This window comes from Drosophila ananassae, chromosome XR (assembly GCF_017639315.1).
Source record: "Drosophila ananassae strain 14024-0371.13 chromosome XR, ASM1763931v2, whole genome shotgun sequence".
NCBI lineage: Eukaryota > Metazoa > Arthropoda > Insecta > Diptera > Drosophilidae > Drosophila > Drosophila ananassae.
In genome coordinates this window covers 21,308,016-21,329,660 of record NC_057932.1, presented here as the reverse complement: position 1 = coordinate 21,329,660, position 21,645 = coordinate 21,308,016, and the positions used below count along the sequence as shown (strand labels likewise).

General features: G+C 48.2%; 4 protein-coding genes across 18 annotated transcripts; 2 read left to right on the top strand and 2 right to left on the bottom strand.

Annotated features, from left to right (window-relative positions):
* Positions 1 to 241: 241 nt before the first annotated feature.
* Positions 242 to 8,492, bottom strand: LOC6501875 (probable phosphorylase b kinase regulatory subunit alpha). Of its 10 annotated transcripts, none has more exons than XM_001966721.4 (13): positions 8,169 to 8,492; positions 7,317 to 7,908; positions 6,528 to 7,195; positions 6,154 to 6,477; positions 5,703 to 5,847; positions 3,666 to 3,995; positions 3,363 to 3,614; positions 3,039 to 3,203; positions 2,690 to 2,746; positions 1,562 to 2,154; positions 1,236 to 1,503; positions 565 to 1,162; positions 242 to 500 (listed from the first exon to the last, which is right to left on the bottom strand). In XM_001966721.4, the coding sequence occupies exons 2-13, from the start codon at positions 7,891 to 7,893 to the stop codon at positions 395 to 397; spliced, it is 4,083 nt and encodes a 1,360-aa protein (XP_001966757.1). In that variant the 5' UTR covers positions 7,894 to 7,908; positions 8,169 to 8,492; the 3' UTR covers positions 242 to 394. The 10 variants fall into 10 exon arrangements, with proteins under 10 accessions (XP_001966757.1, XP_014759632.1, XP_014759634.1 ...); XM_014904146.3 differs by lacking the exon at positions 5,703 to 5,847 and adding an exon at positions 4,743 to 4,890; XM_014904148.3 differs by lacking the exon at positions 5,703 to 5,847 and adding an exon at positions 4,743 to 4,890 and having other exon boundaries at positions 1,562 to 1,998.
* Positions 8,493 to 8,977: 485 nt separating this feature from the next.
* LOC6501874 (puff-specific protein Bx42) lies at positions 8,978 to 11,052 on the bottom strand. Its single transcript, XM_001966722.4, has 3 exons — positions 10,694 to 11,052; positions 10,075 to 10,635; positions 8,978 to 10,016 (listed from the first exon to the last, which is right to left on the bottom strand). Exons 1-3 carry the CDS (start codon positions 10,914 to 10,916, stop codon positions 9,157 to 9,159), a joined length of 1,644 nt encoding a protein of 547 aa, XP_001966758.1. The 5' UTR covers positions 10,917 to 11,052; the 3' UTR covers positions 8,978 to 9,156.
* Positions 11,053 to 11,262: 210 nt separating this feature from the next.
* On the top strand, positions 11,263 to 12,730 carry LOC6501955 (ADP-ribosylation factor-related protein 1). Its single transcript, XM_001966723.4, has 3 exons — positions 11,263 to 11,461; positions 11,624 to 11,876; positions 11,938 to 12,730. Exons 1-3 carry the CDS (start codon positions 11,369 to 11,371, stop codon positions 12,192 to 12,194), a joined length of 603 nt encoding a protein of 200 aa, XP_001966759.1. The 5' UTR covers positions 11,263 to 11,368; the 3' UTR covers positions 12,195 to 12,730.
* Positions 12,731 to 13,090: 360 nt separating this feature from the next.
* On the top strand, positions 13,091 to 21,637 carry LOC6501956 (AP-1 complex subunit gamma-1). 6 transcript variants are annotated; one of them, XM_014904189.3, is made up of 16 exons: positions 14,169 to 14,479; positions 15,346 to 15,580; positions 15,647 to 15,708; positions 15,816 to 15,957; positions 16,026 to 16,214; positions 16,279 to 16,517; positions 16,575 to 16,651; positions 17,123 to 17,140; positions 17,729 to 17,985; positions 18,054 to 18,649; positions 18,708 to 18,846; positions 18,903 to 19,188; positions 19,246 to 19,761; positions 19,813 to 19,956; positions 20,019 to 20,126; positions 20,197 to 21,637. In XM_014904189.3, the coding sequence occupies exons 2-16, from the start codon at positions 15,564 to 15,566 to the stop codon at positions 20,305 to 20,307; spliced, it is 2,901 nt and encodes a 966-aa protein (XP_014759675.1). In that variant the 5' UTR covers positions 14,169 to 14,479; positions 15,346 to 15,563; the 3' UTR covers positions 20,308 to 21,637. The 6 variants fall into 6 exon arrangements, with proteins under 6 accessions (XP_001966760.2, XP_014759678.1, XP_014759675.1 ...); XM_014904190.3 differs by having other exon boundaries at positions 15,249 to 15,580; XM_001966724.4 differs by lacking the exons at positions 14,169 to 14,479; positions 15,346 to 15,580 and adding an exon at positions 13,091 to 13,354.
* The last annotated feature ends 8 nt before the right edge of the window (positions 21,638 to 21,645 follow it).

Genomic DNA, 21,645 nt, shown 5'->3' with positions numbered 1-21,645 from the left:
CAAGGGCTTCCCTTGGGAAAAATTTGAAAAAATAGGGTCGAAAATTTTGTGCTGGGGTTTTGATGCAGAATGATGGAATATCGAACCACAAATCGTTCAAGGTATCCCTCTTAGGGATCGGAGTGAAATTGGCCAAGATATGGACATCCAAGTGGGCCATATGCGAGAAACCCCCAATCCATCAGGGCTTAAAGATCTGATAAAACTGACCAAGGCATAGACATGCTCGTGGGCATGGCCATAGATGACATTTGAAATTCTGCATTAAATTTATTAACATGTACGAGTTACAAATTAAATTTAAAAAAGTTCTAAGAAATATATTTGATACAACATCAAAACTAACAAATCTCAAAGAGGGAGAGATTTTCAGGACTCCAGGACCCAGAGTCCTCTATGAAATGGCGCACTCCATCTCGCCGTGCTTCGGCACACAGTCCAGGACGAGGGCCACCGCCCGGGACATATACGTCATGGTTCCGTAGCTGCCACTGGGGGCACTGAAAGGAGGTAGAAAAACGGGTCAATGTTTTCTCGCAAGGTGCAAGTTCATGAGGCGCTTACCTGTCGTACAAGTGCTGGCAGATGTAGGCTGCTCCGCCGCAGAGCAGCATTCCGGAGGCGGCTTGCTGCTGCTCCTTGCCGTCCTTGATTTTGGCACAGCACAGCGTGGCATCGCCCTGCACCTTGCGCTGGTCCTCGAGGAACAGCTGATTAGCCTTGTGCACGAGGTGTTCCACGTAGATGATGCCACCCAAAGTGGGCACCATGTTGTGTTCGGTCACCAGGGTCAGAACCATCAGTGCCTCAACCACCAGCTGTCGGTACTCGGGCTGCGGGATCTGGTTCAGAGCCGTCTCCACCTCCAGGGCGAACTTCAACTCGCCGGGCGTCATCTCCTGGGTGAGACTCTGCTGCAGGACTCGTCCCTCGATGGCCAGGCCCTGGCACTTCTCCAGAACCGTCCACACACGCGAATAGAAGTCCCTTGGGACGCGGTTTAGGGCGCCATCCAGACGGCGGCGTCGCAGCCACTGGCCCTGTCGGTCGTCGATGGTTGCTATCAGGGCATCCTCTCCTTCCGGATCGCCCAAGCCGATCTGGCTTTTCTTGCTGACCCGACTGCTCTTGCAGCTGACAATGGAGAGATTGCCACGGGCCACTGGGGGATGAGAGGAGTAGGATTTTAGGGATTTTAGGGAGCAGGTCGTGTAGATGCCGAAGCTGAAACTCACCGCTGCTGACGGCGAACTCCTTTCCGCTAAGAATGTGGTACAGCAGGTTCTTCATCTCGAAGGGCGAGAGGTTAAGTAAATGCTCCGACGCCGCCTCGCCGTCGCAGTTGAGAGTGCGCGACAGCTCCTTGGCCATCACCTGGATGATGAGGCCCACGCGCAGACGCAGCATCTCGTGGAACAGCTGCGGCTCGGTGCGTATGAACATGGCCAGGTAGACCATGAGCTCCTGCGTCAGCATGGCCGTGCTTTCGTCGTCCCCATAGGCCTGGAAGAGGGAAAGTTGTCTCAGGAGCTTTTGAAAAATGGTCTTAAAGGATACTCACATCGTGGATAAGCTGACGCAGCTCAACCTCCGGCAGGGGGGCCGTAATGGTGTGCTCGTTGTTGGGCGGCATGCCCACAGTGACCTGCTTCTGTCGCACCAGAAGATCCGTCACGGCCTTGGCCAGGTCCTCCACCCGCTTGCCCAGCATGCCGGCCGTGTGCCGGACAAGACCCCAGAGCTTCTGCTGGCAAGCCTTCTCGTATAGTCCCTTGAGCAGGTCCCGCACGGTGACCACGCGTCCCTCCTCCAGCATGCCTTCGGATTGGGAAGAATCGTTGTTATTATCAAGGTGGTGGCTGTTGCTATGGATATGGCTGCTGCTGCTGTTGCTGTTGCTATTGCTGTTGTTGATGTGACTAGAGTTGGACTGGGAGTCGGGGCTGATGACCTTGTGGCTGTGTTTGTGGTCGCTCTGACCTCCGGCGCTGTCTGGATCTGGGGAAATTGTAGCAGCATCGATGATGACCGTGGGCAGCACCCCTTGCGACCGGTTCTTCTTTGTTTCCTCGCCACCAGGAGCCTCAGCAACAAAACCACCACCACTACCAGCCAGTCCCAGCACCACCTCGTCAACAAACGCTTGCTCGAGTTCTTTTACCATTATCGGATTACGGGTTACGGATTACGGATTGCGGGTTACGGATTGCGGTTGCAGGTATGGTTACGGGTTAGTATTAGTAGGAATTATTGTTTCGACGGAAATATGGAAGAGGCACGAATGGAGTTAGTGTGAATGGAGCAGTCGGGATGTGCGTGTGCGGTGTGTAAGTGGGTTGCCACATGAGTGCAGATGGGTTTCGATGCCAGGGCGCAGGCGGAGAGAGGAAAATAAAATGTTAAATAATTAAATAGTATTTAAGTCGAAATAAAAATGAGTGTAGAATCTAGTTTTCAACAAAAGAAGTCAAGATGTGTGGTGTAACATGTAATGGTCCAATTAAATGCCACATTAATAGCAGGATGGGAACATCCAGAGGAACAGGAGCCAAGTAGGAACATCCGGAACATAGGGTGGGAATAGGGGACTTTGGAGAGAAGGATGGGAGGAAGATGGGGTTCACGTTTCAAAAGCCCACACAACAACAACAATCGAAACACATACACATGTAGGTTCTCCGGGACTTACCGGCGCTGTTAGTGGCACTAGCATTGTCATCCGCTTTATTCTTGAATCCCAGGCCGTCTGAGAAGCGGATTCGGTTGGGAACACCACGGAACAAGACACGAGACACGGGCAAGACAAGGACGGCAAAGAATGAAGAAAACAGGGATTGAATGTCTGGTCATTAGCATAGTCCCACCAACTTATTCTCCGGGTACTACCAAGCCCGATGTGCACCTGAGTGTGAGTATGGGCGGGTGATTCCGAATGGAGTTACCTGGGATGTCTGAAACCCGTTTCGGTTCGCCAAAATGGCTCAACTACAAGGCGAAAGCTGCGCCCTTAACCTAAATGAGTATGGTCCTGTGCTCACCCGTATTAAAGTCCAGGCCCTGGGTGTCCACCAGGTACTGCAGAATGTCGCCCTGCTCCTCGAGGTTCTCGGTCTCCCGCAGCATGGCAATCAGCTCCTCCACCTCTGTGTCCGCAAAGTTGGTTTCCGCGCGATGGCGTTGGATGAGAATTTTTGGCACGGTTACTATCGGATTTGCAACGCAATCGGCGGATAATCAATCGAAATCATATACAAAGGTGTACGTAAGAAATGAAAACAGAAAACAACATAATCGTTACAAAAAATTAAATTAAAAACTGCGACAAATTAAAAATAACAAAAGATACTCTATTTGAGACTAACTCTCTTGCTGGCGAACAAACTCGCTGCGCCTGTCGATCGCCGAGCGGTTGTTGTGCGGATCCACCGGGTAGATGTTCTCCCGGACGGAGAGCTCGTGGCCCAGCTGCAGCGGGGAGCTGGGACCCTCCTCCGGAGTGGTGGCAAACACACTGACGTGGCTCTGCTTGTTGGCCTGCAGCCAGGGCGGAGGAACGATCGAGGACAGACGGCGTTCGGTTAGGGGCGAGGGTCCCTCCATGCCAAGGTTGTCGGCTGAAGAACACAGATTAGAGAGAGACGGTAGATAGCTGCTGTACTACTCACAGTCGACATTGATGGAGCGGGTCTTCTTGATGGCTCCCTTGCAAGACATGCGCCGCCTCAGGGTCCTGGGCCGAAGCTGGCCACCTCGGAGATTCATGGTGCTGCGGTTGCTGAACGAGCGGAGCAGGTGCTCCTCCAAGTAGGTCTGCACGTCCGGGTGTAGACGGTCCGGGTAGCCGTCCTCCGTGCTGCCCAGGAAGCTCAGGTCCGTAATGGCCGAGGTGTTGAGGAAGTCCTTGAGGCTGCCCAACATCACGCGGGTGCCGTTGATGTAGCCAGACTTCAGCTTCCGCATGGTCTGGATCATGGCCAGAGGTATCTTCTCCTGATCTGTTTTGAGAGTTTTGTTAGCTTTACTCGGAGGTGGATGGTGGGATTCAAAATGATGGAGATGCGGGTGATCTGGTTGGGATGCGGGGTCTGTTTGTTAGAAGCGTGGCTTACAGACTACGACTTAGTCACAAAAAATAGCCAATATAGTCGTTATATACAGTTTTCTTCATACAGGCCAACACCATCAGCAGTTTGTGCTTCGTGCTTTTGGGGTAGGGAGTGTCCACAAGGATCACGGGTAACCTCGCACACAAAAGCACAGGTTGAAGCGAAGGACTGTGTTAGTTTACAGGTAGCTTGCGTGTCAGTTATTTCTCTAGAGGATCACAGGCCTGAACCTTGGAGGGGAGAGCTTTGAAGTGAATTAGTAGAGACTGGTTAGTAAAGTGTAGCGATTAGAAGTGTCCTACGATTAGATTATGCAAACGTGAAGAAGAAACCGTGTCGAAGGCCGGAGAAGCAATCAGGACGTTACTGAAGCAGACACAAGCGGGGTTCGAAGGTCGAGTGTAAGTAGCATAGTGAAGCATATATGTAGTCTATTGTACATATATCGAATATACATGTATCGAGAGGATCTTGGCTCTGAGTGCTTGTTTGCAGGAGTTGCTGGAGTGCAGAGTGGGTAGAGTAGAGGTAAGACTGGAGGGAGACTTGGATTCAAATTTAGCATGTGGCTATGTAAATCGAGATGGGGTTGGTTTGGTTTTGTTTTCGATTTTGGTTTGGATTATGGGTAGTTACCTAGCATATAGTGGGTTGCCATTAGTGTGATTGTCGGCCTGCCCAACATGTGGCGCCAATTGTTGGTCAAGAAGGCTAAATTTGTGGTAAAATTGCTGGCAAGCAAGTCGGGATCGCGTGTGGTATAGTATTCTTCATAGTCGATATGCTGTGTGTTTATGTTGCAGTATGTTGTTGCAGTTTGCAGTTGTTGTTGCAAGTATTGTTGGATTTGTATTGATTGTGTTGTATTGGTTGCATTCGAATTTCATTGTTATTTCAATCATCGATTGGATAAAATAAAGAAGAGAAAGGATTTGTTTTGCTTTTATTTCAGGTATCACATTTTCAGGTATGCATTTTGGCCAATTTGTTGGGATGGAAGTGGGGGAGGGGGCGTTTATAAACAGAATTTCAGAGCAGCTCATGGGGGGGGGGCCAAACTAAATAATAAATAAAGTTCGCTAAGGTTTCTAAAAATACGTATGTATGGCATGGTGAGTTATGATCTGTTTTCTATATGGTACAGTGTGCGTGTCCGTGCGAATGTAATTGTTCCATAACCAAACTGGAGGGCAACACAAGAACAGACTAATTAGCAAAAAGTAAGACTACGAAGGGGTTGCCCAGGGTCCTTGTCCGTTCGAGAACCCCACGCGGCCCATTCATTTACAAAAACCATAAGTGCGCGGTGTGTGTGTGTGTGTGTTTTTGTCAATTAATCATTTAATCAATTAATTTAAATAATAAAAAAATACAGAATACCATTACCAGAAGCAAACCTTGGCCATTTAATCAAAAAACAACAGAGAGCAAACCATAAAAAATGAAAAGGAAGGGGGAGAACACACATCGGTGGCGTAGCACACCTCATTAATGGTAGGGGTTTAATAATAGAAATAAATAATAAGTCAAGAGGCATGTAGTGATGTAACAAGCAGTCTTGCGTATAGTGGTTTCTACTCGCTCCGGCGGACCGACCTAAGTGGATGCGCTTCAGCACCAGGGTGACCAGGGGACGACCCAGCAGATCCCAAGCGGACTTGAGGAAATTGATCTCGCCCTTGAGGATGTCGATCATGAGTTCGTTATCGGATGCGATATAGAAGCGCGACAGGTCGGCGAACTAATACATACGGTATAAATCAAACGGGGTATAAATCAACTATAAATTCAAAGGATCAGGGTTGCAAATAGAATATCTATAACTGCATAAGAGCTACTATATGGAGATTCGTCAACTAGGACATTAATCAATTGCAATTTTGACACGAACTCAGTTCAAAGTGAATCAGTTACTCATAACACCCCATTTGCACCCCTGAAAAATACAGTAAAATAAAGTTTTAAACAGAATAGAGGTTGGGAACAGAAGTTTGGCCGGGATTCGAAGAATTCAGGGGATTAGGCGGGGCTGGGGACTCCAACTTACCTGCGGGGTGAAGGCAAAGATGCGATCCTTGAGAGAATACAGTTTGCTTGTGCTGAGGATGCCCACGTCGCGCGACTTCCTGCCGCTCAGGCCCAACTTGCGGTTGCGCCCCAAGTAAGTGTACAGATGGCTAAGCACTCGGGCCGGCTGCACCTCGATGGGGGCCACCTCGGCTATGGTCTGCACATGCAGATCATGCTCCGCAAGCTTGTCCCGGATCTCATTGTCCTCGGCAATGATGACCACTTGGACGACCACGTCGGGCTTCTTCTGTGCGCCCAGGCGTCGATTCAACGGATCCAACTCGCCCACGGCCAGGAAGCCCTAAACAAATGACGGTTAGCAAGGAAAAGAAATAATTACGAATGTCTTACCTCCTGGAGCAAGCGTCCTAGGATGAACAAAGACTGGCCCCACAAAAATGGACATCGACCGACTACTTCGCGCACCTGCGAGCCTGGCTTTTGGTACTCGAAACCCACCAAATCCTGAGGCACCGCGTAGCTCTCCGGCACCAGCAGTATTCCGTCCTCTGAACGAACCATTATCTTCTCTAAACGGTCTGCGTAGTCCTGCACCGCACGCTTGTCGCTCTGGAAGGCGTGGAACAGGATCAGATAGCAATAGAACAGCGGCCACTCGCACTCAATGTTCTCAAACATGCGCAGCTCCCAACGCTCGTAGTAGAGCCTTGAAGGATCTTCTTTGGGAGTGCGGTAGCCGTCGCGAAGGAACCGCTTGCAGCCGTATTTTCCCTGCAGTCTGGAGAGAATGGCGTCTTTGGTGTTGTGTATTAACTGGGCATCGTCCACAGCAAAAGCGGGGAAGCCTATGACGCACAGAAGTCCCGAGTCGAGCTCCTTAGAGTTGGATTCGCGAGGTAGCATTGACTGAAGCACCGCCTGGCATTTATGGGCTTCGTCAGCCAGGACATGGATGACACTGGCGGGACCACCGCGGGCCCCGAACAGATCCAGCTCGTTCATGGCCTCGAGAGCGGCCTTGGCCATGCCAATGGAGCTGGCATTCAGCTCGGGTTCACCTAGAAAGGCAGTTTAGTTAATTCCTGTCACCCACTCATGAATCTTAATCAAAATAACAAAGATACGGATGCGGAATCCGATTCATATGTTTATAAGTGATATATATTATTGTATTGGTACCATGATTGGTCTTGTCGCCACGCTCCCAGATGCCATAGTCCGGTATGGAGTAGGCCGACTCGATGTAGAAAACCAAGTTCTGAATAAAGGACACCTCGTCCAAGGAAAAGACAATCTGCAGTCCCGAGGCCGTCATCTGGGCGAGAATTAAAAGATACAGGGACACAGCATCGATCTGCAAATGACCCCACTCGTTGTCTCCCACGACGGGCAAGCCATTTTTGCTGGAGTACTTGGCGTGCAGAGAGTCATACGGACTCTGGGTCATCTTGAACTTCTCCACCTTGTCCTTTTGGTTCATCATGGCCATTAGAAGGCCGCGCATCAGCTTAACACAGCTCTGTTCGAGCTCGTAGCACTTGGCCCGGTCCTCATCTTGATCGGCGATCTTTTTGTACGCCATCGACAGTCCCCATACGGCCAGAATGCAATAAACATTGTCGCGGATCCAGGCATGCGAATTCACGTTGGAGGCGGGGAACAACCCGGTCACGGGTTCCTGGTGAGCTAAGATTAGTCGGTGGACTATGCGCTGGTAATAGTCCAGGCGGACGCCCGAATTGCTCCGAGAACGCATCGTGGATTGGGTTCTCTGAAAGATTGGAGGTTTTAGTCTTATTAGAAGTCCCGGGATACATGCACATTTTCAATTGTATATACATATATTGCAAGGTTAAACGTATAAATAATATAGATTGAGCAACATGCTGATCCCAAACTATAAACACAAGGGAGTTCTGACCAGCCAGTGCCCGGACCAGGCGGAATTCCTTTGTTATTGTTTTGGGGCTTTGGCAAGGTGCACTTGTGGTTTGCATTTGTTGTTTACAATCACCAGCCCGCTATACTTACATAACGACCTCGGTTCGGCTGGGATCTTGTGTTGTTGTGTCCCCCGCAGAAGCAGGAAGAGACGCTGTCGGAGGCGCCTGCTGTTCACCAGCTAGTGGAGCGTCGTCCAGACTCCGGTCGCTTCCTAGACTGCTAGAATCCGCCTCCGTGGCGCATCCTATGGGGAAATAGTTCAGTGGAGTTATTAACCGCTCTTGTTCTATGCTGGGTTATTGGCGAATCACTATTTAGGGGTAAATATAATAATTAAACTGAATCAAAAGTCAACTCAATGTCACACCCAGTGTGACCAGTGGCTGTGTAGCGAAAAAATCCCGCCTAGGTATGACTTCTGAGACACCCGAGTTAAATATTTTGTTTATCTATATTTTAATGATTCAAATTGGGCGTAAAGAATATTTCAAACCATAGAATTGAAAACATTTTTCTGGACAGCATGCTGCTCCCTCATAGAAAAACGACCAGCCCTTCCATGCGTGGCGCCAAATTCAAAAAACTTTCGTTATCACATGACTTTAATCAATAAATTCGTCCCAATAATCAATAGTATATAAAAAAAACAAAAAAATGGTTTATTTTGTAATGTTACTTGATCTAAAACTAAACTTATATGTACGGTGAAAATCGATAAACTGAAACCAAATTTAGTAATCCTTATTAGATCCGAGATGTTAATAAGTAATGTGTACCTCGGATCCCCCGCCACCCCATAGAACCCTCAGACCTTATATATATAGGTCATATTATATATATATATATATATTTTATATATTTATATATAATATATAGGTCAATATAAATTAATGTAGTTTCTGTGAAAATGGTACATAGTTGTATCTATATTTATTTTGTAGTTTCTATGGAAAACCCCAGTGCGTCCTGTGATTACAATTGAAATTCTGCCCAAGTCAAAGAAGTAGTAAAAAAAACTGTTGATGATAATCCAGATGAGGAATTAATGTTTGTAGCGTATGCATAAACTTAAGCCTTAGTCGCGTCTGCTGCGCTTGCGGTCTGAGTGGCTGCTGCGCTCGTTGTTTTTCTCCTCGGCCCTTTTCGGCGCCTTCTTGGCCATGTTCAAGAACTGATCCAAGCCGAAGGGATCCTCCTCCTTCTCAAACTCCACAGGGCCGCTCCTCTGGCCGGCAGCCGCCTCCCTGGAAGCGCCGGAGAACTGCTTATCCGGCACAAATCGCTTTGTATTCACAATGGCATCTAAGTCCCCGCCGTAGTTATCGGAATCAGCTTGTTTGCTTGGCCGGTAAATGTGAGCACCCAGTGTGTTGGAATCACGCCAGGGCTTATCGTAAACGTTGTAGGCCTCGTCATCCCCGTATCCGGAATCCATTCCCTTGGTGGTGTTGAAGAGGCGCTGGTCGAATAGTGTCTCTCCATTCCCGGCACTTTTGGCCGGCAGGCCGAGGGCGATCTGCTCAGATATGTCGCGCTCTCGTTCGCGCTGAAGTTTTGTTCGCTTCTCGGGAGCCGCCCGCTGCAAATTGCGATCGCGTTGTCGTTCCCTCTGCCGATCCGCCCTTAAGTCACTTCGTTCCCGAGCCTCAGAACCGCCCGCCCCCGAACCGGATGGCTCGGCTCCCTCGGGGTTGCGCAAGCCAGCTCGTTCCTCACGTGCCCGTTGGGCCATCATGCGGAGCATATCCTCCTTCTTTTCCTTCTCCTTCTGAGCCAGTTTCTTCTCCAGCTGGGCGCGCGCTTCGACAGCTTCGCGGGCTTTACGATCGGCTATGTACAGGGCCTCGGCCATCTTGGCGAACTTTTCATTGATGTGGACCTGCTGCAGTCCACGTCCGTCGGCGGCCAAGCGCTTATCCAGAGGAATCGTGTAGCCTAAGAGACAGGATTATCAGTGAAAATGGGACACAAAGCTACACAACTTCTATCTCACCTTTGGCGTTCTTCCAGTTTGATATGCAGGGAGGTATTTTCCACTCCTTCTGCTCCTTGACCGTCACCTTTCGGGACGGGGAATGGAGCACTGGAGCCGGCGGCGATGGAGGTCCTCGAGGTATCTTTTTATTGATTCGGAACTTTGGAGGTTCCATGGGATCCAGCTGCGCCTCTACCATCCGGATGACCCTCTGCTTGGCCCCGGAATTGAAGGCATCGCCCTGCTGCGACGGCGTGTAGCGTATATACTGGGCAGGACCCGCTTTCTGGGCGTGGCGGACGGGAAGGGCGGAGGTAATCTTCTGGTTGGTCAGCTTTTCCAAGGCCAGACGTGTCTCCTCAGTGGTTTCAGCCACCGTTTCCTCATCCGGCCGCTGCAGCTCATCCGCATCTTCGGCTAAAACTTCTGCGGGCAGAAGCTGCGAAATTGATGAGTAGACAATCTTATCCTTGCCATGACCTTGCCGTGCAATAGCATCATATTTAAGTTTGCCCTTGTCATCCAGACGAACGGCCAGGGCATCGGATTTCTTGCCCACATTTCCCGGGGCACCGAGACCTGCGGAAAATGGTGGGAATTGTAGTACGAATGAAACCCTTCGGGATGAGAATCTTACCCAGTGGGTACTGCGCCACATGAATCTCAGGGAAAGCACCTCCATCGCCGAAATCAGCCTCCGTCCGGGGAATCCAATCCTTACGCTGCCCGTACGGTGGCGCTGCAATTTTGGCGGACACCAAGGCTCCTATTTTCGGGGCTCCTTTGGCGGCCAAGCGACGCTCGTCCTCGCGATCCCAAATCGCATTCGTCGGCGTGGGCAAAAGGCTCGACAGCGACATGACTGCGGGATCTTTTTTGGCTTTCTGGCTTTTGTTGAACTTTTAGCAGCAGGCAGGAAATGTACAATGGAATTAGTGGAAAAACACGCACGCATACGAACACACAAGCCTACTAGGATTGCCAGGTTTGTTTTATAAGTGTCATTGCCAAATACGGTCATACTTAGGAATGGGTAAATCGAAGGGGACTGCCCACTTGGTTCGATATAAAGCCTTTTAAAGATTTGCGAAATAATTTATATTCTACATTGCTTTTAAACAAATTTCTTGTAACATTATTATTATTGTCCCTTTTTAATTTTACTTATTATAGTGTTTGAGGTTTTGTTTGATGATGAAACATCGATATTGTTTTCCAGCCCTAAAACGAATACCATCACTAATTGTTTCGGCGACAACAAAATTAATTTTAATTTATTATTGTTATTTGAAAAAGGGAGACAGTATTTACGATGTACGCACTGCTCCATGGATTCTACAAATATATGACACAGAAGGATGACTACTGCGTGGTAATCCTAGGATTAGACAATGCTGGAAAAACGGTACGGCTTAAACCTAAGTAAGACACGTCTTCATGTGGCCTAGGAAATATAAAAATTGTATGTTCAGCTGCCATATTTGTGCAAATATAGTCTCATATAATAATACATTGTCAATCATTATCGAAGTAAAGATATTAATGTTTTTTAACTCTACCGACGCAGACTTACTTGGAGGCAGCAAAGACAAAGTTCACCAAAAACTACAAAGGACTGAATCCTAACAAGATCACCACCACAGTGGGCTTAAACATTGGAACTATCGACATTCAAGGGGTGCGCCTCAATTTCTGGGACCTCGGTGGACAGCAGGAACTGCAATCCTTATGGGACAAGTACTACCAGGAGTCACACGGTGTTATCTATGTAATCGATTCCAATGACCGGGAGCGTATGGATGAGTCCAAGATTATATTCGGTAAAGACTACAAATGGACTTGTTCGAAGTCTCTCCAAGTAACCTTGCAACTCTCCCCCAGACAAAATGATCAAAAACGAGCTGCTCTCTGGAGTCCCGCTGTTAATTCTGGCCAACAAACAGGACCTGCCCGACGTGATGGGTGTGCGCGAGATAAAGCCAGTCTTTCAGCAGGCCGGAGCTCTGATCGGCCGTCGAGATTGCCTTACCATTCCCGTGTCAGCTCTTCATGGCGAAGGCGTTGACGAGGGAATCATCTGGCTGGTGGAGGCTATAAAGCGGCATGCGGTGGTGCGCCCGCCACGGGAGAATGATTAGCCCATAACCCATTAGCTTGCTAAGCGCCATAGCTGCACAACGTTTTTCATCAATGGCTTTAACAAGAATTGTATTTTTGTACTTTTAAGGCTAGATTACGCTTAATTGATATCTAGGGAGATTGTGAGTCACTTGTGTGTATACATATTGTTATGAAAGCGGCAGTTTGTCGCATCCCCTCATTAGTGCAGTTTAAGTGCAACGATTTAGGCTAAGAAGAAAGTAATCTGGAAAATGGGAAAAGTTTAACTTATTGAAAAAATATATACATATTTTTAGATTGCTACAGTCAAGCCGGAACCATCTATGGTCGGTGGGGTTTCGAAGTTCCCAGTAAACGCTTGTTTGTTTTACCTACTTTATTTGTAAAGAAGCCCCTTCCAATTTCCGTTTCTTTACTTTAACAATTCCATTTAAGTCTAGTTTCAGTTAGAACTTTTTTATTTATAAATGTTATGATTTCGACGGGAAAACTAATTGTAACTTTATCTTTTAAATCTTTCGAAAATGTATAAATTATTTAAAGTTTTACTGTGGAGAGATCGCCGAAATCGTCGCCAACGTAAACTATAGGAGTGGGTGGGCTCTGGGTTTCCGTACCAGGCGGGAGAGTGCCGTGCTTGCTATCTAAAAGTGCTGCGCTCCCTTAATGGCCAATGGCGGTTGTCAATGACACCTTTGCTTATCCGTGAAAAGAAACGACCAGCCGGTATTTTGTGTGTTTCTGTTGGCTCTCACGGTACTGGCACGGCACAGAGCATTATCAGTCTATAGATAAGTGGGCACTGTGCCTTGCCAAGCTGTGCCACCAACAACACCGTGCACGCTCACCTGGCACACCGCATTGGTTGCACTGCCTCTGCGTTTTGCCAGTCTTCCGCAGGAGTTTCCACCGCTCGGGCCGCGCCGCAAATGATCAAAACTTTGAAAAATTAAGAGTCGAGAGAGTGGAGCCAGGCACATTGGTGCGGTTTACTCCGTGCTACCCGTTAGTGTTTATTAGATAACACATAAGCATTTCTGCTTATCGCAGTCATTCCCATTCCCCCGTGAGAGCCTTAGGTTTCGAGGGTGTCTAAACTGAGGATCCCATAGCAGTGCACCATGTATCCGTACTACGAGCAGGACTGGAGCGTTTTGCCCCCCGAGAATAACCGCAGGTGAGTGCTAAGGCATTTCGTTCAAAATTGAGTTTTAAAATTGTATTATTGCGCCTTAGTGTGGCCATATGTGGGCGCGTTTTTAAATTGCTCCTTAAAAAAAAAAGAAATCACTTCTGCTCGCTAGTTTTTGGTGCACCTCATTCCGCGTTATCTATTTCCCATTATGATATGATACGGCTAATAATCTTGTAAGCGTTTTGAAAGTGAAGAAAAACTTGGCCCATCCATATGGCAGCCTGGTTTATCTCATCGAAATCTTAGGTAGACTAAACCAATATTTGCATATTTTATGAAGACATTGTTGAGGTACAAGAAAATGAGCAAAGGACCAAAAAGGCCGAATTTTGAAAGTTCTAGAAGACCTAGAATACAATATATAAGACTGGTATTGTTATTAATAATATAACATAACAAAAACAAAAACTTAAATGACTAATATGTCCACGACGCCAGATAACTTTATTGTTTTGTGGAGGAAGCGCCGATACTATCGCTCGTAACTAGGATTGGGGATGTTCATAGGAAAAAACAAAGCAGGATGAGATTTCCGGCAGCAAATTCTCCTAATTATATTAATTTAAGATGATTTAAGCCAAGCTTAATTCAAATAGTTTATTCCCAGTGATGGGAGACTGCTGATAAGCCTCTAAACTATCGCGACATTCTAAAAAATATCGATACTAGTGTCCGCATCGCTATTAACGATAGTGCGCGCGTTGGATTTTCAACCCATCTCTAACTGGCCACCGCCATAACTATCGTAATAGTCTCTAAAATATCGATATCGGCGATCTGGCCATCACTATTACGATAGTGCTTAGATGTTTTTGCAACACATCTCTAACTGGCATCCACTACTACTGTTGCGCTCATCCAACTCTTCTCCACGAACAATTTTTTTTTTACTTGTTACGTTGGTTTTGTGGAATTAAAGTTGTGAACATCCAGCGAACGCGCCGTGTGACTATGTTCTAAGCTTAACTACAGTGGAAAGCCGCTGATTTGAAGAGACATTCCAGCAAATAAGACAAGTGGAAAGCCCAAGAACAGTTGTGTGTGTTCAGTTTTTTTGTCGCGTTGTAAAATTTTGCATTGGAAGTTGACGGCGACGCGGAGTGGCAGGTGTTTATAACCCTACAACCGGGCGATCAAAAGAGCCGAGGTGTGCTGCACACCTGGCCAAAACATGCAAACTAATTTGCTTGCTGAATAACCACAACTGGGATTTTCCTGGCCCAAAAAGCATACGCCAAGTTGCGTGTGTGTGTCAGTTGCGGGTGTGTCTGTGTGTGTGTGCTTTGTATCTGTGTATGGGTCTTCCAGTGAATCGCATACGTTTCTGAGACAGCAGGAAGACTTAAGGCCAAAATCATGCTGAAAACAGCCCCTCAAAACACGTAATATCAACAGCACCTGGCCATCAGTCATAGTTCCGATTTGGTTTTTGTGGGAAGGAGTTAATAAGCAGCTATTTATGCTGCTACCGATGACGGCAGCTGTTTTGTTTATGGGCTGCCCAGTATTTCGGCCACAACATCGGGCCTAATTGTTCAAGACGTGGTCGGCCAGAATACAAGGGTAGAGCGTAGAGCGTAGGGCCCACGGTCCACTTGGGCTTTCCAGTTCCGTGTCGGTGTGAAGCGGGGCTGTGACACACATATTTAATTCAATCAATTTGCATTGCGCTCGGAGATTTGTCGGCGCAGTTAGCACCCGGGCACAATCCGTTTGTGAGCTTTTTCCGAAGATAAAGATCATGTGTGTTGTGGCTTAAACGCACACAGGCGGCACTCTAAGGTTGCGCACGCACACAGACGCACGGATGTCAGTTTCATAACAACAGAGGTCAGCTCTAATTCATATATTTATTGCATGCGCCCCTTCTGTGTAGGCCCCAGGTGTAGTCGGGGAGTGTAGGAGCGGGGGCTGCAAAAGTGCAGCCAAGTAGCGGCCGGCAGCTGGCTTGCGTACTGACGTGACTGTGGCAGTTTTTAGCGTATTCGTGGGCGAGCGATCTGCAGAGGACCTGTGTTGTTGCCACGCCTCTCAGACATTCAACATAAACAAAACGAGAGTGCGTAGACCGGAAAGATATTAGCGACAAAGAAAGCCCTACCTATAGAGAAAACCATCAAAACAGAGCAACGAAGGAAAAGCAGAGCCATCCAGCTGCTCCCCACAGTGATTCAACGTTTTTGCCTTCACAATGAACTCTGAGCATGGGTAACTGCCCCCTCCTGCCAGCCTGTAACATTCGAAAATGTCTAACCGTTCTAATTTTCTCGACAGATTCAATCCTGCCTTCAATATGGCCACCATACGGCAAGCTTTCACAGAAGCGGTGGAGAGAGGTAAGCCACACTGGGGAGCGCTGCATCGGCGGGGGATGGCCCCACCATAGACCTCAGGGCCCTGGCCAACGAGACCCAATTAATACGTGTTCTTTGTCCGCCCACAGTCAGAATGCCTACGCCCACACGCTTGCGCGATCTCATCCGACAGATACGCGCCGCCAGAACCGCGGCCGAGGAGCGGGCGGTAGTCAACAAAGAGTGCGCCTACATACGGAGCACGTTTCGCGAGGAGGACTCCGTCTGGCGGTGAGTGTAGACCCCCTTCCCCCTGCCCCCTTGCTGTTTACTCAAACTTATACGATGTACTCTGGCAGCTGTCGGAATATTGCCAAGCTGCTTTACATACACATGCTCGGCTATCCGGCTCACTTTGGCCAACTGGAGTGCCTTAAGCTGACGGCCAGCACGCGGTTCACAGACAAGAGAATCGGCTACTTGGGCGCCATGCTGCTGTTGGACGAGCGGCAGGACGTCCACCTGCTCATCACGAACTGCTTGAAGAAGTAAGAATCGGGGCTGTGATGAAATACGATAGAAGGTGTTGATTTCCACTCATTCTCCCTGCAGCGACTTGAACAGCTCCACGCAGTTCGTAGTAGGACTGGCCCTGTGCACTTTGGGGGCGATCGCCTCGCCGGAGATGGCGCGCGATCTGGCCAGCGAGGTGGAGCGTCTCATGAAGTCGCCGAATACGTACATCCGCAAGAAGGCGACGCTCTGCGCCTTCCGCGTTATCCGCCGGGTGCCTGAGCTCATGGAGATCTTCTTGCCGGCTACACGTTCCCTGCTGAGTGAGAAGAATCACGGTGAGTCACATAATAATTTCTATGGAGGAGCTGCGGCTAACTCATCTATTTCCGCAGGAATTTTGATCACTGGCGTTACGCTGATCACTGAGATGTGCGAGAACAGTTCCGACACGCTGATGCACTTCAAGAAGGTAAGTTGGCGTGGCCGTAGTGGAGGCACGGGAGTACCGTCCAATCCCAAACCCAATCAGAATCACCGGCAGACTTGACTACTTCATCTGCAGCTGCGGCTTCTACGGCCTGGCAGTCTTAGGGATTTTGTTCATTTTTAAAGCGCTAAGAACACAAACCAAAACAACTAACGCCTCCAGACGGCTTGTAGTTTTTTATACGAGTAACGCGCCCATATCGTTAGCTATACTCGATATTTGTGTACATATACCTGCCGTTTTTGTCCTAGAATCTCTATTCCCCACACACCACCCACGTACGAAAACATAATCCCCGAAACCCCGTATGCATGCCGATGTTTACCCACAACCCACTATATTATTGTTTGATCGAAACCTGTATATTTAAAATGTATTAACGCTTGTTTGTTTTTGACCGAAATCGAATACCTCGCAAACACAAAATGAAATTTGTTGTAATATACTTGCCAGGATAGCGGAAACCGAGAGGTATGATTGTTGTGCCTACTTAGAATATACTTGTCTCCCGCCCTCTACCTACACACACAGTATCTATAAGAACGCGCCAAAATGAAAGCCCACCCACTAAATGTGTGCGGCTTCGTTGCAGACTGCCTATGTATATGTTTCAGAGCGCCGAAATTGAATTTTAATTGCTATTTGGCTTTTGTAAAGTGGCTGTCGAAGAAGCTACCATTGTCTATATGGAGCTGCCTGTTTGTTCTAAGATGTGGTGTCTTGAGAATCATAACTTTTAGAATCATAAGCCATCAAAGCCTGAAAACATACACATTTTGTAGCAGAAACTCACCTTTTGGCCCCGGCTAAACGCAATTTTTTGGCAAGACTCAATATCCCTCATGCAAACACACACACTCCTGTATATTACGTTTTTTCGTAGACGCTTCGACACTCGAGGGACTCGAGTCGGGCCTTAGTTCCTTCTCCCCTTTGGCTTTCTTGCACTCTTCCAATTTGTACAGTTTATCCGCCCTTCACACGCATAAGCACCTCTTATGTTCCTTTATGTCTTGCGAGAGTTGAGGTCCTTTAATACAACCGAATTGAAACCCCCAGATTGTGCCGAACCTGGTGCGCATCCTGAAAAACCTGATACTGGGTGGATACTCGCCGGAGCACGACGTCAGCGGGGTCAGCGACCCGTTCCTGCAGGTGAAGATCCTTCGCCTGTTGCGCATCCTCGGTCACAATGATCCGGACGCCTCCGAGGCTATGAACGACATCCTGGCTCAGGTGGCAACCAACACTGAGACGAGCAAGAACGTAGGCAACACGATCCTCTACGAAACCGTACTTTCCATCATGGACATCCGGTGAGTGGGCATTGAATCTTAAAGTCTTCAATTTGCATTTCAATAATTCATTATTCTCCGCTTTCCAGCTCTGAGGGTGGCTTGCGCGTCCTGGCCGTCAACATACTGGGTCGTTTCCTTCTTAACTCGGACAAGAACATCCGCTACGTGGCCCTCAACACCCTGCTGCGGACCGTGCATGCAGACACCTCGGCAGTGCAGCGACATCGGACCACAATCCTGGAGTGTCTGAAAGACCCCGACGTGTCTATACGGCGCCGTGCCATGGAGCTCTCGTTCGCTCTGATTAATGCACAAAACATACGTACAATGACCAAAGAGCTACTGCTCTTCCTGGAGAAGGCCGACGCCGAGTTCAAGGCTCAGTGCAGTTCGGGTATGATCCTCGCCGCGGAACGCTACTCGCCGAACACCCGCTGGCACCTGGACACGCAGCTGAGTGTGCTCATCGCGGCCGGGAACTACGTGCGGGACGACGTTGTCTCCTCCACCATACAGCTGGTGTCGAGCAGTCCCGTTCCGGAGCAGACGTACATCACGAACAGGTTCTGGGAGTCCCTGCAGGTGGCCAATCACTGCGAGGACAAGCAGCCCTTGCTGCAGGTCGCCGTCTGGGCCATAGGCGAGTATGGCGACCTGTTCATGTACGGAGCAAACGAAGACGGTAAGTGGGGATCCTCAAAGCATACAGTATCATGTTGACAGTATCTTTCCACCCTCAGAGTTCGAACGGCCCACTGAGAGCGATCTGATCGCCGTGTACCATAAGTTTTTAACCTCTGCTCAAGTCTCGACCACCAGTAAGCAATATGCATTGGTCTCCCTAGCGAAGCTAAGCACCCGTCTGCAGCAGTGCGTGGAGTAAGTACACCACCCCTATGTCCTGTAGCCCTCATCGCTGACTATCTGCTCTCCAGAGAAATCCAGGCGCTCATCACCTCGTTTGGCAGCCACCTAAACGTGGACCTGCAGCAGCGTGGCGTGGAGTTCACCCAGCTCTTTGGCCACTACCAGCACCTGCGCCCCCCGCTCCTGGAAAAGATGCCAGCGATGCAGATCAGCAGGATAAGCTCACAGAACGGAGAGAGCGGCGGCGGCTCCTTTGACGACAACAGTCCGGACGTTGTCGAGAACGGCGTTGAAGGCGACTGCGGTGGACACTCAATAATCGAAAGCAATATGAACACTCTGGGCGATAATACGGTCTGTAATAATGATCCAATAATGAGCAACAGTCTTGCTTAATTTTAACTCTTGCAGAACATTCTACTTGATTTGCTGGGAAGCACGGACCTGTCCGGGGGCGGAGGTGTCGGAGACTTGGTGGCGGCCACGGATCTCTCAAATGCCGTGCATAAAAAGAACTCGCGGAACGCAAACGACGTGGTAGCTCCTGTTTCCCACAATCAGGATCTGTTGGATCTACTCGACCTGGACGTGTCGGCCGCGTCCATGGCGACGACGGGCGTGCCTCCGGGAGGCGGTGGTGGAGGAATTCTCACCCAGGCGGAGGACAACAACCAGAGCAGTGCGGCGAACATGAACAACATACTAGGCGGTCTGGATCTGAGTGGATTTGGCTCCGGCTTGGACGGATCGGCCAGCATAGCCACAAACGGAAACGACCTGGGCAGCATGCTGGGCGGCCTGGGCGGAGGAGCTCCTTTGGCGGCGTCCGCTGGCAGCACCGGCGGAAGCAACCTTATTGACGGAAACTCTGGTGGCAGTCTTCTGGGAGATCTGAACCCCACAACATCCTCCAACAACATAGTAGTGGTGAGTAAGCAAACATCTTGCTTTGTACAACATTTAAATCGGTTTTTATAGCCTCCGCAGGGTCCAAGGATGACGGCGCTGGACAAGGACGGGCTTCTGGTGCAGCTGGTGGCCGTCTGGGGCAGTGACTGCATGCACATCTACATGACCACCACAAACAGCTCAGAAAACACTCTGGAGCAGTACTTGGTGAAGGTAAACCCCACTGTTCTCTCGCTCCTAGCGTGTACCGATCTCTCTCTTCTCATATTTTACAGGCGGCAGTGCAGAGAAGTTTCCAGTTGCAGATGCTGACTCCATCCGGCTCTCTACTGCCTCCGGGCGGGGTGATCACGCAGGAAATGAGAGTGGTGGCCACGTCGAATGTGAGTTATCTTATGCACGTCATATTCTAGGCGTTCCACACATTCTAACAATACTTGTATGCGATTGTAGGCGACGTTGCGAATGCGACTGCGCATCCAGTACGCGCTCGATGGCCAGCAGCAAGTGGAACAGACGGAGGTCAGCGGATTCCCGGAGCAAAATTCCCCGCTGACCGAATAGAACTGCAACTGTATTAAAGCCGAATCGGATTAGCCCAATATCGAAAATTCAAAATCAACAGCAGCAGCAGCAGCAGCAGCAGCAGCAGAAGCAGCAACAGCAAAAGCAACACTAGGACACACTTTGGTTGTCACCCATTTCTTGTAAAATAAGTTAACAAACACACATATGTATACACACACCGACACGCCCACACAATTGCATCTAGGTCAGAGCAGAGCAGTTTTCGTATTGGCGCACAGTGTTTGTCGGACTGTTTTTGAATTGCAGGATATTGCAGGATATAGCCAGCCGGTCAGCATCGCTCAGGGGAGCTATATAGAAAAACCATCTCGCGAGCAGATAACGCAGAGCAGAGCAGAGCAGAGCAGTTAACTTATATATATATACGGCTATTTTTTCTAATTTATATCTATATATAAACACACTACTTGTTAAATCAAATTCATTATTTTTATTATGTTTGGATTATTAATATTTTTTTGTAAATTATCGTGTGTAAAAGCTCTTGTGTGGAAAAGACAACCTTCAGTTTTAATTTAAGACAATAAAAGTCAAACTCACTATTCCCCGAAACGGCAGCTAACAGAACAGAAAATATATTAAAGAGTTATCTAGGAAAGAAGCATTTAAAAGGATAGAGCTAGACCCTTAACTGGAGTAGGAACGGAGTAGGAGAGTGGAGCGATTCAAGCAGTCTATTTGTTACTCTACATATAATGTTTTAATTAATATTCCCAACCAACCAAATCTGCTTTTCCTCCTGACATTCAAATTGTTTCGCCCGCTGCATACCTATAGTATTTATATTTTAATATATACATAATAAACACACAGCCAGACACGCGCTACCATGCAGATAAATATTACGTATTGTTATTTCGTGTGTGTACGTACTTAATCGGAGAATAAGCATCAGCAGAGAGTCAAAAACAAAACATAATCCAGAATGCACTGTGATTATTATGTATATTTAATTGTAATTGGAAGGGGAAGAGGAAGAGGAAGAGGAGAGGACCAGGAGTAGGAGCAGGACGCAGCCTAGAACTATAGATCCTTTTACTTTCCGTTCAAAGAAACGAAGGGTATTAAGGAAAGGAAGAAGATTTATTAATTATTATTATGATTATAACTAAATTACACCTCTGTATGAAAAGGAAGGAGATCGCTGTGCTTTCGAATAGAGCGAGCGAGGGAGAGGGGAGAAAATTAATAATATTAACATATTGTACAATACATTATTATTTTTGTATCATCATTTCCTTTTATATACTTATTTCAACAACTATTTGAACCGAAATAAACAACCAATTTCGTTTAATCAAAGGAAGATCTCGA